The sequence below is a fragment of the Conger conger genome, chromosome 11 (genome assembly GCF_963514075.1).
Source record: "Conger conger chromosome 11, fConCon1.1, whole genome shotgun sequence".
Lineage (NCBI taxonomy): Eukaryota > Metazoa > Chordata > Actinopteri > Anguilliformes > Congridae > Conger > Conger conger.
In genome coordinates this window covers 27,533,084-27,546,417 of record NC_083770.1, presented here as the reverse complement: position 1 = coordinate 27,546,417, position 13,334 = coordinate 27,533,084, and the positions used below count along the sequence as shown (strand labels likewise).

The following is a 13,334-nucleotide window of genomic DNA, read 5'->3' as shown; positions in this document are numbered from 1 at the left end:
TACTGGTTGACATTAATTTTTTGGGCTTTTGCAGTGAAAAGTAATATTTTCATCTGGCCCCAAAATAATATGATTTGTCAAGTGATGGCTCCCCATAAGCACATGACACACTGGCATATCCATGCTTATGCATTCCTAAAATACGTACAAGCAAGTTAAACCTTATATGCTTCATATCTGTTGAACAACGCCATATCAATTTATCACCCAGTATACTTTTTAACAAACGATTTTACCAGAAAACACACTTAACCTAATTTCATGAATTATCTATGGTAATTCATCAGAAGGCAGATGCTCTGGACAGTAGTGGTGCTTATTGAGTTAATAATAGGCTTGTGTAGATGGATCATGCCTAACTCTCTCTCTGACTCCACTCTCTTTCTCCCCATTCTTCCTGTTGTACAGTTGAGTCGTTTGCATTTCTGTGTGGCAAACCTATGCAATCCTAGTGCTTAATCTTGCTCTTAGACACCACAGTGCTGTATTCATTAGGTCTAGGTCTAGCCTTGCCAGTAGAGTTTTACTTGTGTTGCTGTGAAACCAACTAATGTACCCGGTGTGTTTTGAAAAAAATATATAAATGGAAATAAAAATAAATGGTTATGATGAAGCTCAATCTAATCATAGGAAATCCAGACAGAAAAATATCTGCAGCAAACGCTCATTCCTCTGTTGGAGCAATGATGTATAATTCAATGTGTACCTTCTATTTTTATGAAATGACTAAAAAAGAAAAAAGAAAGGGAGGCGTTAAATAAACATGTAAATGTGAATGTAACACAAGTCTCGGGTGGGTTTTTGTTGACTCCTCATGGTACTGTATGCTATTTCCTTTCTGGAGCTGGGCATTAACTTGCTTTGGGATCCTAACTCTTAACACAATCACAAAGGGTCTGCTAAAATCCTGCTTCTATTGCTTTGCCAATGAGGTGCTTCCTTCATGACTAATTTCTTCATTTTTTGGTGGAAATGCATGCAATAAACCCCCCTTTTTTTGACACACACCCACACAACCGCACACTCACCTACACAAATGAACACTCCCTATAAACAAACACACACACTCATCATTCCCATCGCACAGGCTATAGACCCACTTGCTGCACCTCCTTTATGACACACAGATTTTCAGATGCCATTTCGGGAACCTGCATCCAGCCTAGCATATGTGGAGCTGTCTGGACCTGACCTTCTCCCCATTAGACAGACCCCCAGAACATTTACTGGGCCAAATACAATCAGTAATCGATTGCTCACTTGCTCCCAATCTCACAAAACCAACAGCCACAGTTCATGCTCGCTCCCTTACCTATTGTACAGGGCTCAATCTGAGCCCCGTAGCTCTCACACTACACGACCAACGGCTCCACAACTTTCTTACCCTCATGTCTCCAAAGCGTATTGATTGACCAGCCACTTGAGCTCTGCCACTTACCGCTACTGATCCAGAGACCTTTCACACACCTCCACAGCTCACCCCTGACTCATCCACGTACCTACAGACTGCTGTGCTCTAGAGCTCACTCACCTCCACACTCCCAGAGGTCCCTTAAACTCACTGGTTCTCCCTGGGTTTTCACTCTCTGGCTGACAGTCGGCCCTGTCCTAGCGGGCCGCTACTAACCCCCTCCGCCTGGAGCTACTGGCTAACCTCTGCTATCTGCACTCCCCAGGTAAGGCTACCTCTGTCTCTGCCCTTCTCCCTGTCTGTCGGTCTCTGTCTCAGACTCTGCCGGGACCTGCTCAGTGGCCCTCTCAGTCTTCCTTGTTTCCACATGGTCTGCGCTCCTCAATCGTGCTTGTCCCTCTGAGAAATTCAAACGCAACGCATTCACACCGATGTACCGTGTGTTTCGGACACAGGCAGGCCTGCTTCATTACCTTATGCCTGTGAACGTGATGAAGAATGGCATGTAAGGGAGGGTGGCAGGTATAGAATACTGGTAAGGGCTAGATGGATGTTTTCAGGGAAAGATATGAACTCGGCTGTTTCGATTTGTGGAAACAAGGTTACTCGTATGTGGTCTTTTGCCTGTGATCATCTGTGCAGTTGTGCTTTTCCTGATTTGTACGGTGGTTGCACTGTGTCTCCCAGTTTGTGCACAGTTGCTTCTGGGGATGGGTTCAGCTATTCAAATGATTTTTCTGTTCATCTGTTGAGTAGAGCTTTTTGTGTTTAAGGCACGATGCTCGGTAGCCATCTGTGAAAACCGACTGCATCAGGGCCAATGAGGTCAATGAGTGGTATGTGCTGCTGGCTGTGTGGGGTGTGTGGGTTTGTTTCTCCACTGTGGTGTCCATTCAGGGGATGCCTTCTGACTTGCTTTCTCCTCTTTCTTGCAGATTTGCAGGGGGAGACCAACGGCTACAGCGTGCTGTGGGAGGGGGGAGAGCCCCAGTTACCGGGGGCAGGTGCTAGCAAGGATCCCGGGTGTGTGCATTCCAGTGAGGAAGAGGAAAAGGAGGATGAAGAGGAACGAGGCGCAGGGACCAGCGACGGGGAACGGGACGCCCTCGACTCCAGTGGCTCAAGACCCCTGCTGCAAGATTCTGAGGAGGAGGAGGAACAACAGAGGCAACGAGCGAATCAGGACGAGCAGCAGCAGCAGCCTTCCCATCAGGCCCAGCTCCCACCTCAGCCATACCGGCTCCCCTTCTCCAACCAGCAACCCTCCCAAATGCAGCTGGCCCCTTCTCTCTCCTCCTCCACTTCCTCAGAGCTCCACCAGCCTGGCAGGGAGGCCGATCTCGTCGCCGACGTCTTCTCCAAAGCCCCCTTCCGGATCGGGAGGGAGGCGGCAGAAGACGTGTTTGCCAACGCCCCCTTTCCGCGTTTCCCTGCCCCTGCTCAGCCGCAGCCCGATGTCTTCCTCCAGGCCCCGTTTGGGAAGAAGGAGCCCGTAGGAGGCCTTCCCCAAGCCCCCCAGCCCGGGATGCCGCACCCCGTCCCTGCCACCGTTCACCCGGCCGCTCCTGACCAAGCCTTCCTGGGGCAGGTGGCCCCCAAACCTTTCCGCCCGCAGGCCCTGGCTAAGTACTCCCGGCACTTTGAGGCCCCCATCCCCCAGCAGCCAGTGGCAGCCCACCGCGTGGTCTCCAACGTCAGCAGGCAGGCCGCGGTGGGCTCGGTCCCTGTCGGGCCCCTCCACTCCTGGACTTCAGAAGTGACTGCTGTGGATCCCTTTGTTTCTGCTCCCTTCCACCTGAAGGGCCCGCAGGAGAAGCCTTGAGGGCCCAGAGGGAGGAGAGAGCTTTTCCCATCAGCCGCAGCACGCGCCACACTGAGCAAATCCGCACGCTGTCACCCGTGTCTGGGGAAGTACTGCAGGTCTGCGTGTCCCACCTCAATCTACAATCACACAGAAAAATCAGTTTATGAAACTGCTGAGGTCAAGCAAATTTACCCCATGAATCCGAATTGTGGAAAAGGCTGAAAAGCCTGTAGTTCATATCAGCTCCAGTCGCCCAGGTGCTGGTCACCATGACAACCCTGCGGTGTCAAACTCCAGTCCTCGGCACACAAACACAGCCTACTCCTGTTCATTCTGCCTACCTCATTTCACCATTTCCTCAACTCTGAACTAATACAATGATAATAATATGTTACATTGGTCCGGTTTCATTCTGGCTCTCCGGCCAGTAAGTGTTCAGGCTTGGCTTTTCCATGCTCTACTGCCATTTCTCTGCAGCATGTGAAATGGCGCAATCCCACAGTTCTTTTGTGTGAAACGGAGTTTTAACAGTGACCAGGAGCAGAGCCGCATGCACATTGAGGAGTGGAGTTTGACACCAGGGAGGAGGCTTAACCAGGAATCATTTCGCCTCTTTTTCCATTTCCCTCTCGGGCCCAATCATGAAGAAAACCCTGAGTTGACACTCCTTTGTAAAGTACAATCTGTGAAAAACTGAAGTTTAAGGAGCTAAGGCATGCATTTACATCGCTGACCACCACTCCTTTTTTGTGTGTTCTTGTTATTTTACAAACGTTACTTCCTAATATATGGGCTGTCCAATCGCTCTTGGAAAGCCCTGCTTATATTTCCTGGAATGTCTCTTGAACTTGTATGAATACGTGTCTGTAAGCTGTTTGTTTGGTTTTGACCATTTTAATGCCTACCTAATGGTTTACTTACATTTTTACACCAAGTACAATTATTGTTCCGTACAGTGCAGTGTTAAATGACACATAACTGACTAACGTTCACCGAATGCTGGATAGTGTTGCATATACACATCAAACTGTAGTAGTTTACGCAGGGTTGGAGATTTTAACAATGTGAGTTGTTTTGTCTCAGTACAGGTTTCTTGCAAACCAATGATGATATTTAGTTCAGACTGTCTCAGTGAGTCCGCCCCCCCCTCATGTGAATTGGGACCCCTACGATGCTGAGAGCCAAAAGGGGGCCATGTACCATCCCTACAATGACCTTATAGATGTCTACACTCAACAATCATGCGGTATAATGTGCCTGACGTACAACCTGCTTCTCAGATATTTTGTGATATTAGCCACTTTTTGGATGTCGGCTCCGACTAACTATCCCAGGATGACAGGACAGAATTAGGAGTGGGAGTAGGCAGTATTTAATCTAAGAATGGGCAATTCCAGTCCTGGTCGGTCTGCAAGAGTTACTCTTCAGTCGGCAACAGAATTAAACTTGGTACACGTGGCATGCTGTTCCTATCCAAATGACTTGAATTATAGAATTAGGAGGTGGACCAAATGGCCCTGACCCTACTGCCTTCAAGGAGTGGAGTTTCCCTTTTCTTCTTTATGTTTACATTCAGCATTGCCTCCAATTTTTCATCCTGCAGGACATCCCCTCTAAATACATTCTCCTACATAGTCACTCGCACAAAATCCCCGTCCAAGACATCTTCCTACGCATTCATGCAGTTCCTCCTTCACTACACCACATTTCTTGCAGTTGTAGTGACCGTAGGTGTCTTCTTACTCCAGTTCTTACTCATGTTGTTTAAGGTGACAGGATGCTAAACATAGCACTACACATGGCACAGGTCTATGTAAATGTATGGAACATTGTATTCCTGCTTGGGGTCTTGCCAGGCCTGGATGAAGTCTCAGCATTCCTACACTACATTCCTTGTTTGGCCTCTTTGTTTTTCCCAATTTAAGCATGTAGAAAAAAAAAACCCTTTCCTCTGCTTCACAGGGTCATATCGCACTTTGCAAATGCTTGCTTCCACATTTCTCTCAACACACTACATGTTGATTTGTGAGAACTATAAGGGAGCTCCCACTTGCTGGACCCAGTACAACCCTGTGCTGTTCGGGATGGTATAAAAACAAGGAATGCATTTTGAAACAAAGTTTGCAATTGGACTGAAGGCCTGTTGCACACCATTGATATCACCTCCTAATTGTATAGTTTTTCCAGTTTGATTTTGCACACATCAGCGAAGAAACCTTGTTTCAACAAACATACAGGGGTGTTCGTCATTACATGTTGGCGTACATTGAAAGTGTTTCCAGATTGTATGTGCTGTGTTTTTAAGTTTGTTACATGTATTCACATTGTATATTGTTACTCTTTTATTTCTGTATGATAATGTAGAATCAGGCTCTGTTGAATAGGAAGATGGGGTTCGTAAACAATTCTGCAGTCGGTCCACTCTGCTGCGATCTGAAGGCACTCATCTAAGAAAACTTGAGTAATCCAAAGCACTTGTTGAAAACTGTCATGACAAGCTGTACACCATCAAATAAGTAAAATAAATAAATGAATGCAAACAACCATTTTGCCTAGTGTACTATTTCTTTAAGTGACTTAGAATATGCTCTTTGTAGTTACTAGTTGCATAACAAAATTACAAATTTCTCGTCGTGTCCAAATTCGTAAGGGAGATGGTGAGACATACATATACATTGTGAGACTTAACCTTGAACTTTGACTCTGTCAGGCTATGCGTATAATCACTTATGTACATAATCACTTACGCATAAAATTGAAAGGTTAAATTAAATATGCTTCTATCCAGGATTCGCCAATAACTGCAAAAAACCCATAACAGCGATGTGACGTTTTACGTTACGTTTGGTAAGAGTTTACGCTACTGAACTCCCGTTACGTTTTTGTTTCCGCCCCAAACCAAAAGGGATCTTACGTCACTCCTCTAGTATCGCTCGCAGCTCCGTGAATTAGACTTCCTGTACAGAAGTTCCGGTTTCAACTTCCTGTGATTTTTCGTCAAAATAAGAGCTGCTGAGTAACGTTAAATAATGAGAACATAGTTACCGCGTTTGCTGCGCTTCCTCACATAATTACCATTGTTTAAATTCATTGCTGATAGAACTTATAAAAGTCAGCAAGCAACTAGCTTGCTATTTGACTAGTTACTATATTGTAGGCCAAGCATAAATTGCTTGACCCTGTCGGTTCAATAACTGCTCATTTGCATACCTGCTTACTGTTTGAAAAAAATGTTGCCAAATATGAAGGGGCATACATTAAATCTATGTATAATATATATAAAATTATACATTTATTATCTAAAATCATGTTCCGAGCAATTGTTGCTGTATTTACAGTGTGGTAAGGGCATGCAATGCCATTGACTGTCAATTCACGACCAGCTCATTTGCATAGCCCATAACTCAAAAACTATAAATTGTTACCAAATGAAATGGGGTATACATTTGTTAGCTGGACCCATATCTTTAATATTCTATAGTCCTTTCTGTGAAATCCTGTTCCGAGCAATTGTTGCTGTGTTTCTAGTGTGGGGAGGCCATACGTTGCCATAGACTGTCAATTGCCACCCAGCTCATTTGCATAGCTCATAACTCAAAAACTAGAAATTGTTTCAAAATGAAAGGGTGTATACATTTGTTAGCTGGACCCATATCTTTAATATTCTACAATCCTTTCTGCAAAATCCTGTTCCGAGCAATTGTTGCTGTGTTTCTAGTGTGGGGTGGCCATACGTTGCTATTGACTGTCAGTTGCCACCCAGCTCATTTGCATTTTGAGTTATGAGCTATGCAAATGAGTTGGGTGGCAACTCTATCAACTCTATCAACTCTCAGTCTATGGCAATGCATGCCCATACTACACCTGACAGACAGCAACAACAGGTGGCAAACAGTTTTTATTGAAATTTGTGCACAATTGTATATTCTCTGCAAATACATCACAATCATATCCAACTGTATTAATTTAACAATTCAAATTGACAAAATTACAGTTCATAAATAATTTTATTCACCGAACTTTTATTTTGATAAATGCGAACCAGAAGTCTCCAATTTGGCCAGCAACATTTGCCAACTTCACGCAGCTATCGCTCACCAACAGAAACATGGCGTCCTACTGTCGTTTGGGACGATTATTTAATTTGTGTGCCTCAAAGTCAGCGTGGTAAGTGAATATGCAATTAATGTTTATGCATTTGCATGTATAGTTGTTAACGTTGATAGGTTATGTTCACTCACACTTAGGGGATCTAAGTGATTTGCTTACTAACTCGTCATTTTTCATAACATGTAACGCTGAATTTTAGTTTGCTAGCTCGTCATTTTTCAAAACATGTAATGTTCAGTTTTACTTTGATGGCTCACTTATGACTTATGACTTATGTGTGTGCGCTACAGTGACAGTGTGTATTGCTGCAGCCATAAAATAAAAATAAAAAACCCTATTGTACAAATATAAGATCACTTGCTGCATAGCGCTGTTAATTTAACGATAACTGATTAATCTGACCCTAGGTCCGGACTAAAACTGTTATGATGGCAGTACTGAAGTTGACGTCAGTTTAGATTTTGGATATAAGTTTTTGCATATTGCCTAACTTACGTTGCTATCGCCTGCTAGCTAAGTTAACTTACTGGAACTTGCATTTAACTCATCTAGCTAGATGGTAGCCAGCTGCGTTTACATAGACAGCTATTTTTTATTTAATTGTGCTTGCATGCCAGCTATTAGCTACCTGGACAATACCCCAACAGTTCTGGGTTGGTAAATTAGCAAATTTCTAGAATTGTTTTTTGATGAGTTATTTCCATAAACTAGGAGCCTGAAGCCAGGACGCTGCTCTTGACGACTTGGATACACATGATGACTCACAATGATCATGCGAATTTTTTGAGCATCCAACGTCATCCACGTTAAATAATAGTGTTACTAAACGTTAAAATGATTTAGTAATACTTTAGTTCTCAAAGTAGTCCTCAAAGTCTATGTACAAAATTGAAATGATCTGTGTAAACAAATGCATTATTGTACAATTAACAGTTTAAATGGCATCTGGCGTTATTTGCAGGCTTACTCACTCATCTGTGCTAAGATGTCAGGGTGCAGGGCTGCACTGGACTCCAAATGTCACAGGTGTCAATAAGAGATGGCCTCCAACCATGAACATTCCAGGTACAAAACAAAAAAACTACTCATGCGCTTCCTTAATCCACAAACCAGCTGGACAAGGAGCCAAACTGATGCGGTTCAGTATTGGCACATGTTCAGTGGATGTCAGTTCTGGATTTAGCATTTTGCCATGTCTGTTTTCTACAGTTAGGAGCATGTTTATTCAAACCCAAGACACTCCAAACCCCAACAGCCTGAAGTTTTTACCGGGTCGCATGGTGTTGGAGGTGGGAACAATGGACTTTGCTGCACCCCGAGATGCATACTGCTCTCCCTTAGCCAGGTACATTAAACCTTTAAAGGTACAATAGGTACGATTTCTGTGTTCAATCATTGTTACAAGACCATTATAAATCCCTTCCTATCATTGAAAAAGGCTCACTGACATGTTGACTCATCCTCTGCCTGTGTTTATAGCCCATAAATTCGGGTTTCAACATATACAGTTGACGGCCCTACAATCTGTACCAAAACATTGTATAACTGTACAATAATTCAAGCTCATTGGTTGAAAATTGGTTCTAATTGCCACAACCAATGGTGTGTCAACATCAGCGCGTTTACAGAGAAAGGGGAGGAATAAACAGTGTTGTGGTTTGAAGGTGTTTGTTGCTGCTATTCCTCTCTTGACTGTTGGAAGTCCAAAATTACCTATTGTACCTTTAAGTACTCCAGTCTCCCTTTGAAATGTAAGTTTTTGAAATGTAAAACAAATGCCTCCGGTCATTCACCGATGTTCATGTGTACTATAAAGCCAGCCATCCACTCGGTATGGATGCGTTGGGGTGGCGAACAATACAATCAAAGATATTGCATACTACAAGTTAAAAGCTGAGGTAAATCCCGCAACCATTCAAGCAATTCTCATGCTTGAATATGAACAATATGTCAAAGGATTAATGTTCTGCTGATTGTAGTATTGAGGAAAGCATGTTTAGCAAGATCATTTGTTTGAAAAATAAGTAAATAAATAAGTAAATTTGTGCCAAAAGACCCATTTGCCTCTCAGCATCAGTTGAAAAATTCTGGTAGCAGCTGCAGAAATTCAGTACTGGGCTGCTGCTGGCTCTGTAGAGGAAACACTGTCTTCTTCAGCTGAGCACTGGGAGCTTTGACTTGGTCAAATAACATGCACCGTGTTTGTCTTTCTGTCACCCTCTCCATTTAGGCAGCTCTTCAGAATTGATGGTGTCAAGAGCGTCTTTTTGGGCCCTGACTTTATCACCATCACCAAGGTAATAGAACAGAACTGGTCATTAAGCAGAGGGAAAGGGGTTGCCTCCCAGCTTCCCAGTGGCTGCTGTTAACATTGGCAGAAATCCATCACCATTAATAACTGTCAAATGTAAGCCAATTACATCTCTCTTTCAGCTGTAAAGCAGTGTTTCTGTGTTTCTGCAGACAGACGTAGATCTTGAGTGGAAGGTGATGAAGCCTGATGTCTTTGCTGCCATCATGGACTTTTTTACTTCAGGGCTGCCAGTCGTGAATGATGATGCTCCACAGGCAGATACAGGTGACACCTCACTGTAGGCTTTGAATGAGGCTACATTAATAGGAAATGTCCTACATGATGAAAACAAAAGGCCCCTTTACAACTTGTGATGCTGATGTCAAGCCAATGTCTACCTCTTCAGCCCCCTCAGAAGATGATGATGAGGTAGTGTCCATGATCAAAGAACTCCTGGACACCCGCATCAGGTTAGACTCTCAGATGTTCCTGTGCAGCTTTTGAGAAAGGTTTGGCCTTAGATGCCCCTCACGCCCCCCTGTGTCTGCCTGCAGGCCCACAGTGCAGGAGGATGGAGGTGACGTAGTGTACCGGGGCTTTGAGGACGGCGTGGTGAAGCTGAAGCTACAGGGCTCCTGCACCAGCTGCCCCAGCTCCATCATCACCCTGAAGACCGGCATCCAGAACATGCTGCAGTTCTACGTCCCTGAGGTGGAGAGTGTGGAGCAGGTGGGAAGTTCTGCACTGACAGATGATACACCTGCACGTTAGACTTGTTCTGCACTGACAGATGATACACCTGCACGTTAGACTTGGGCATTAGAGGTCTTGTTTTTTTGCATCATATTCTTTTCCTTTTAACATGAACAGGGTATAGTGTAGACAGTGGCTCCAACCTTGTCCAATTAGATCTACTGTCCTGTAGTTTTTCACTTAAACCATAACAATGCACACCTCTTTTAATAGCTTCAGATCTCATTGAGCTGCTAATTAGTGGAATCGGGTGTGCTAAATTAGAGTAGAAATTTAAACCTATGGGATGGTAGATCTCCAGGAACAGTGTTGGGAACCACTGGTGTACACAAATTAAAGTAGGCCTGCATAGGCTTCATGAGGATACACAGCTATGTTCTCATCTTTGTACAGAATAGGGCTGGGCAATCAACCGCCTGATAATTATTGCATGCAGTTAACGCTCATTGTCACCAGGTGGTGTATTGCTTTTCTTTTCATCTTTTTTTCTTCAATCATAGCTGAGGCAGTAGTAGCCTAGTGGCTAAGGTACATCACTGGGGACCGGAAGGTTGGTGGTTCAAGCCCTGGTGTAGCCACAATAAGATGTGTACAGCTGTGGACCCTTGAGCAGGGCCCTTAACCTTGCATTGCTCCTGGGGGAATTGTCCCCTTGCTTAGTCTGGTCAACTTTAAGTCACTTTTGATAAAAGCATCAGCTAAATAACAAATTAAACATCTGGACTTACAAGGAAAGAACATCACCACTGCTGTCTATTGGGTGCTGATAAGAGCTAATCAGCAGCAAGGTCGTACAGCTTCCATGTTATCATGTGTTGTGATTTTGTCAGCCGCATGGTGGCTGATTGGATGTCTTATCAATACCCTATAGATAATGGTGACATTTTTACCTTGGAAGTACAGAAACACAGACTCTAGAGTTTGTATAAAAACGACAAAATAAAAAATATAACACATGGTGGCGATGACATGGTTGCATGCAATATTATATCTTCGTGAAATATCACCCTTGTAGAGAATTAATTTAAGACAGGTGACCTGGTTAGCATTAGGGTGGAAAAAAACAGACATGCATGAGCAAAAAGTGAACAAACTTTCCACCTGTGCCCTGTTTGTCTGTTAATGCAGGTGAAGGATGAAGACGAGGCTGTGGAGCAGGGAGCGCAGGCCTGAGTTCAGGTGTATGCAGTGTCAACAGACCCATACATTCCGCTTCATCATCTCCCTTACCACATTTACAGCACAAATTTGCATTGAAGGCAGTGAAGTATTACAGAGTGCTTTCATGGGAGACCTGACCAGTAATAAAGGCTATCACGTCATTGAAATCCTCACATAAGGTTCAATCCCTGCACTCTACTGGTACCCAACAAGTTGCCTGTTCTCAGCCTGGCCTGGGATAAGTGGATAGTAGATTACTTTCATTTCAATCATTTGTACTTCCTGTTTTGCCAATATTGACAGCACATGGTACGAGAAATGAACCATTGAAACAATGTTTTTGATTGATTTGTTGGAAGATATCATGTCCCTGGGAGATAACAAAACAATCTTTGCTCCTCTTAGTGAAATACGCATGCACAGTGTCAGTTGAAATTTTGATCTAAAATGATGACTAAAACACATGTGCCCTGTACTTATGTGTGCAATATTATGTAAATAATATTAAATCTTTAATTATTTATCTTGAACCCAGAAACTGAGATGGGTTTGAAGCCTGAGATGGGCTTGTGTGTAAAGTATACAGATTTAAATGTGTGTGGTCTCTGGAAATGCTTTTCAAACCATGAATTGATCAAAGAGGAGATGAATGCACTGAAAACAAAACTATAGCACTGCTTTCCCATGTTCCTTCCTAGTTGTATCTCTCCCCCTGCTTTCCTGTTTTCCTGATTATGTTACAACTACAGTCACCACAGATGTACTGCTTCAGTGAACCCCCGTTATGTTTTGGCTGCAATGAACATGTTATCTGGTTAATGTGTCTTTTAGATGTGTGTGGTATTGAAGGGTTGTTCTGGTCTTATATGATCTTATTAAGCAGTATACATATGGATAAAACATTAACTAATTGAGGTGAGAGTGATAATTTGAAGGCCCAGCTGACCCAATCTTGCTTGTACATGATGCAAGAGGCAGATTTGGGCTGTTGAAGTTCATTTTAGAAAAAGCTAACACCATGATGTATTCCGTGTGAGTGAATTAAAGACCCCAGGCATTTGGCTCTGGCTTCACTGCTTTGGAATGATCGTTTTGTGCCATCATTTCCAACACGGAATTCCTATACCTGTGTTTGTTGTACCTTCAACATGCAATATCTGTGTGGTCTCATATATGCAGATGATGCTTAAAAAACTTGAATGACTGCTGTTGTATAGATATTTTCAGGTTTGGAGTGCAAATGTATGAATGCATTTATTTTAAATGATATTTTACTGATTTATTACAGTTCTGTAATAAAGAAAAACTGAAAAGGCTATTTTGGGGTGTTACTGCTTCATATATCTAATTCTGACACAGCTACTGGTACAAAGTAACTGTAGCTGGAGCAGTAGAAATTGGTTTCTCGTGTGTGGAGTGGAACTGGGACACAACTGCAACTTCTGATTTATTTTGGCGAAACCTTGTGGGAAATAATCTTTCTTTCTGTCAACCTCTGAATCAATGTGAAGACAACAGATTTCTCTGCAGTTTATTCTGTTGGCCTATTGCAAGTCCTAACATTATTGAAATCACAAGATTGCCCTTTTCATGTAATGCATATTTCATATAGTCTTAAAACTATTAAGATTTTAATGGGTTTTATTTACTCACGGTGGGATACATGCGCAAGGCGTTCTTTGCTCTTGTAATCTCGAAACATTGTGGAAATGTAATGATGTGGTAATTTCGGCTGGAGAAAAGCCATGTTGAGCTGGTGAGGTGCTCTTTATTTCCCCATTTCACTCCCCCCTCCATCATGC

General features: G+C 43.2%; 2 protein-coding genes across 10 annotated transcripts in view; both read left to right on the top strand.

Annotated features, from left to right (window-relative positions):
* Positions 1 to 5,761, top strand: part of LOC133141209 (AP2-associated protein kinase 1-like) — a 46,859-nt gene extending 41,098 nt beyond the window's left edge. For all 9 annotated transcript variants that reach the window (XM_061261672.1, XM_061261674.1, XM_061261669.1 and 6 more), the window contains one exon: positions 2,347 to 5,761. In XM_061261672.1, coding sequence (XP_061117656.1) covers positions 2,347 to 3,233 — 887 coding nt within the window. In that variant the 3' untranslated portion in view covers positions 3,234 to 5,761. The remainder of the gene's footprint in view (positions 1 to 2,346) is intronic.
* Positions 5,762 to 7,284: 1,523 nt separating this feature from the next.
* Positions 7,285 to 12,850, top strand: nfu1 (NFU1 iron-sulfur cluster scaffold homolog (S. cerevisiae)). The gene is made up of 8 exons (XM_061260865.1): positions 7,285 to 7,382; positions 8,287 to 8,390; positions 8,535 to 8,670; positions 9,556 to 9,622; positions 9,789 to 9,903; positions 10,025 to 10,088; positions 10,173 to 10,347; positions 11,500 to 12,850. The coding sequence occupies exons 1-8, from the start codon at positions 7,324 to 7,326 to the stop codon at positions 11,542 to 11,544; spliced, it is 765 nt and encodes a 254-aa protein (XP_061116849.1). The 5' UTR covers positions 7,285 to 7,323; the 3' UTR covers positions 11,545 to 12,850.
* Positions 12,851 to 13,334: the final 484 nt, after the last annotated feature.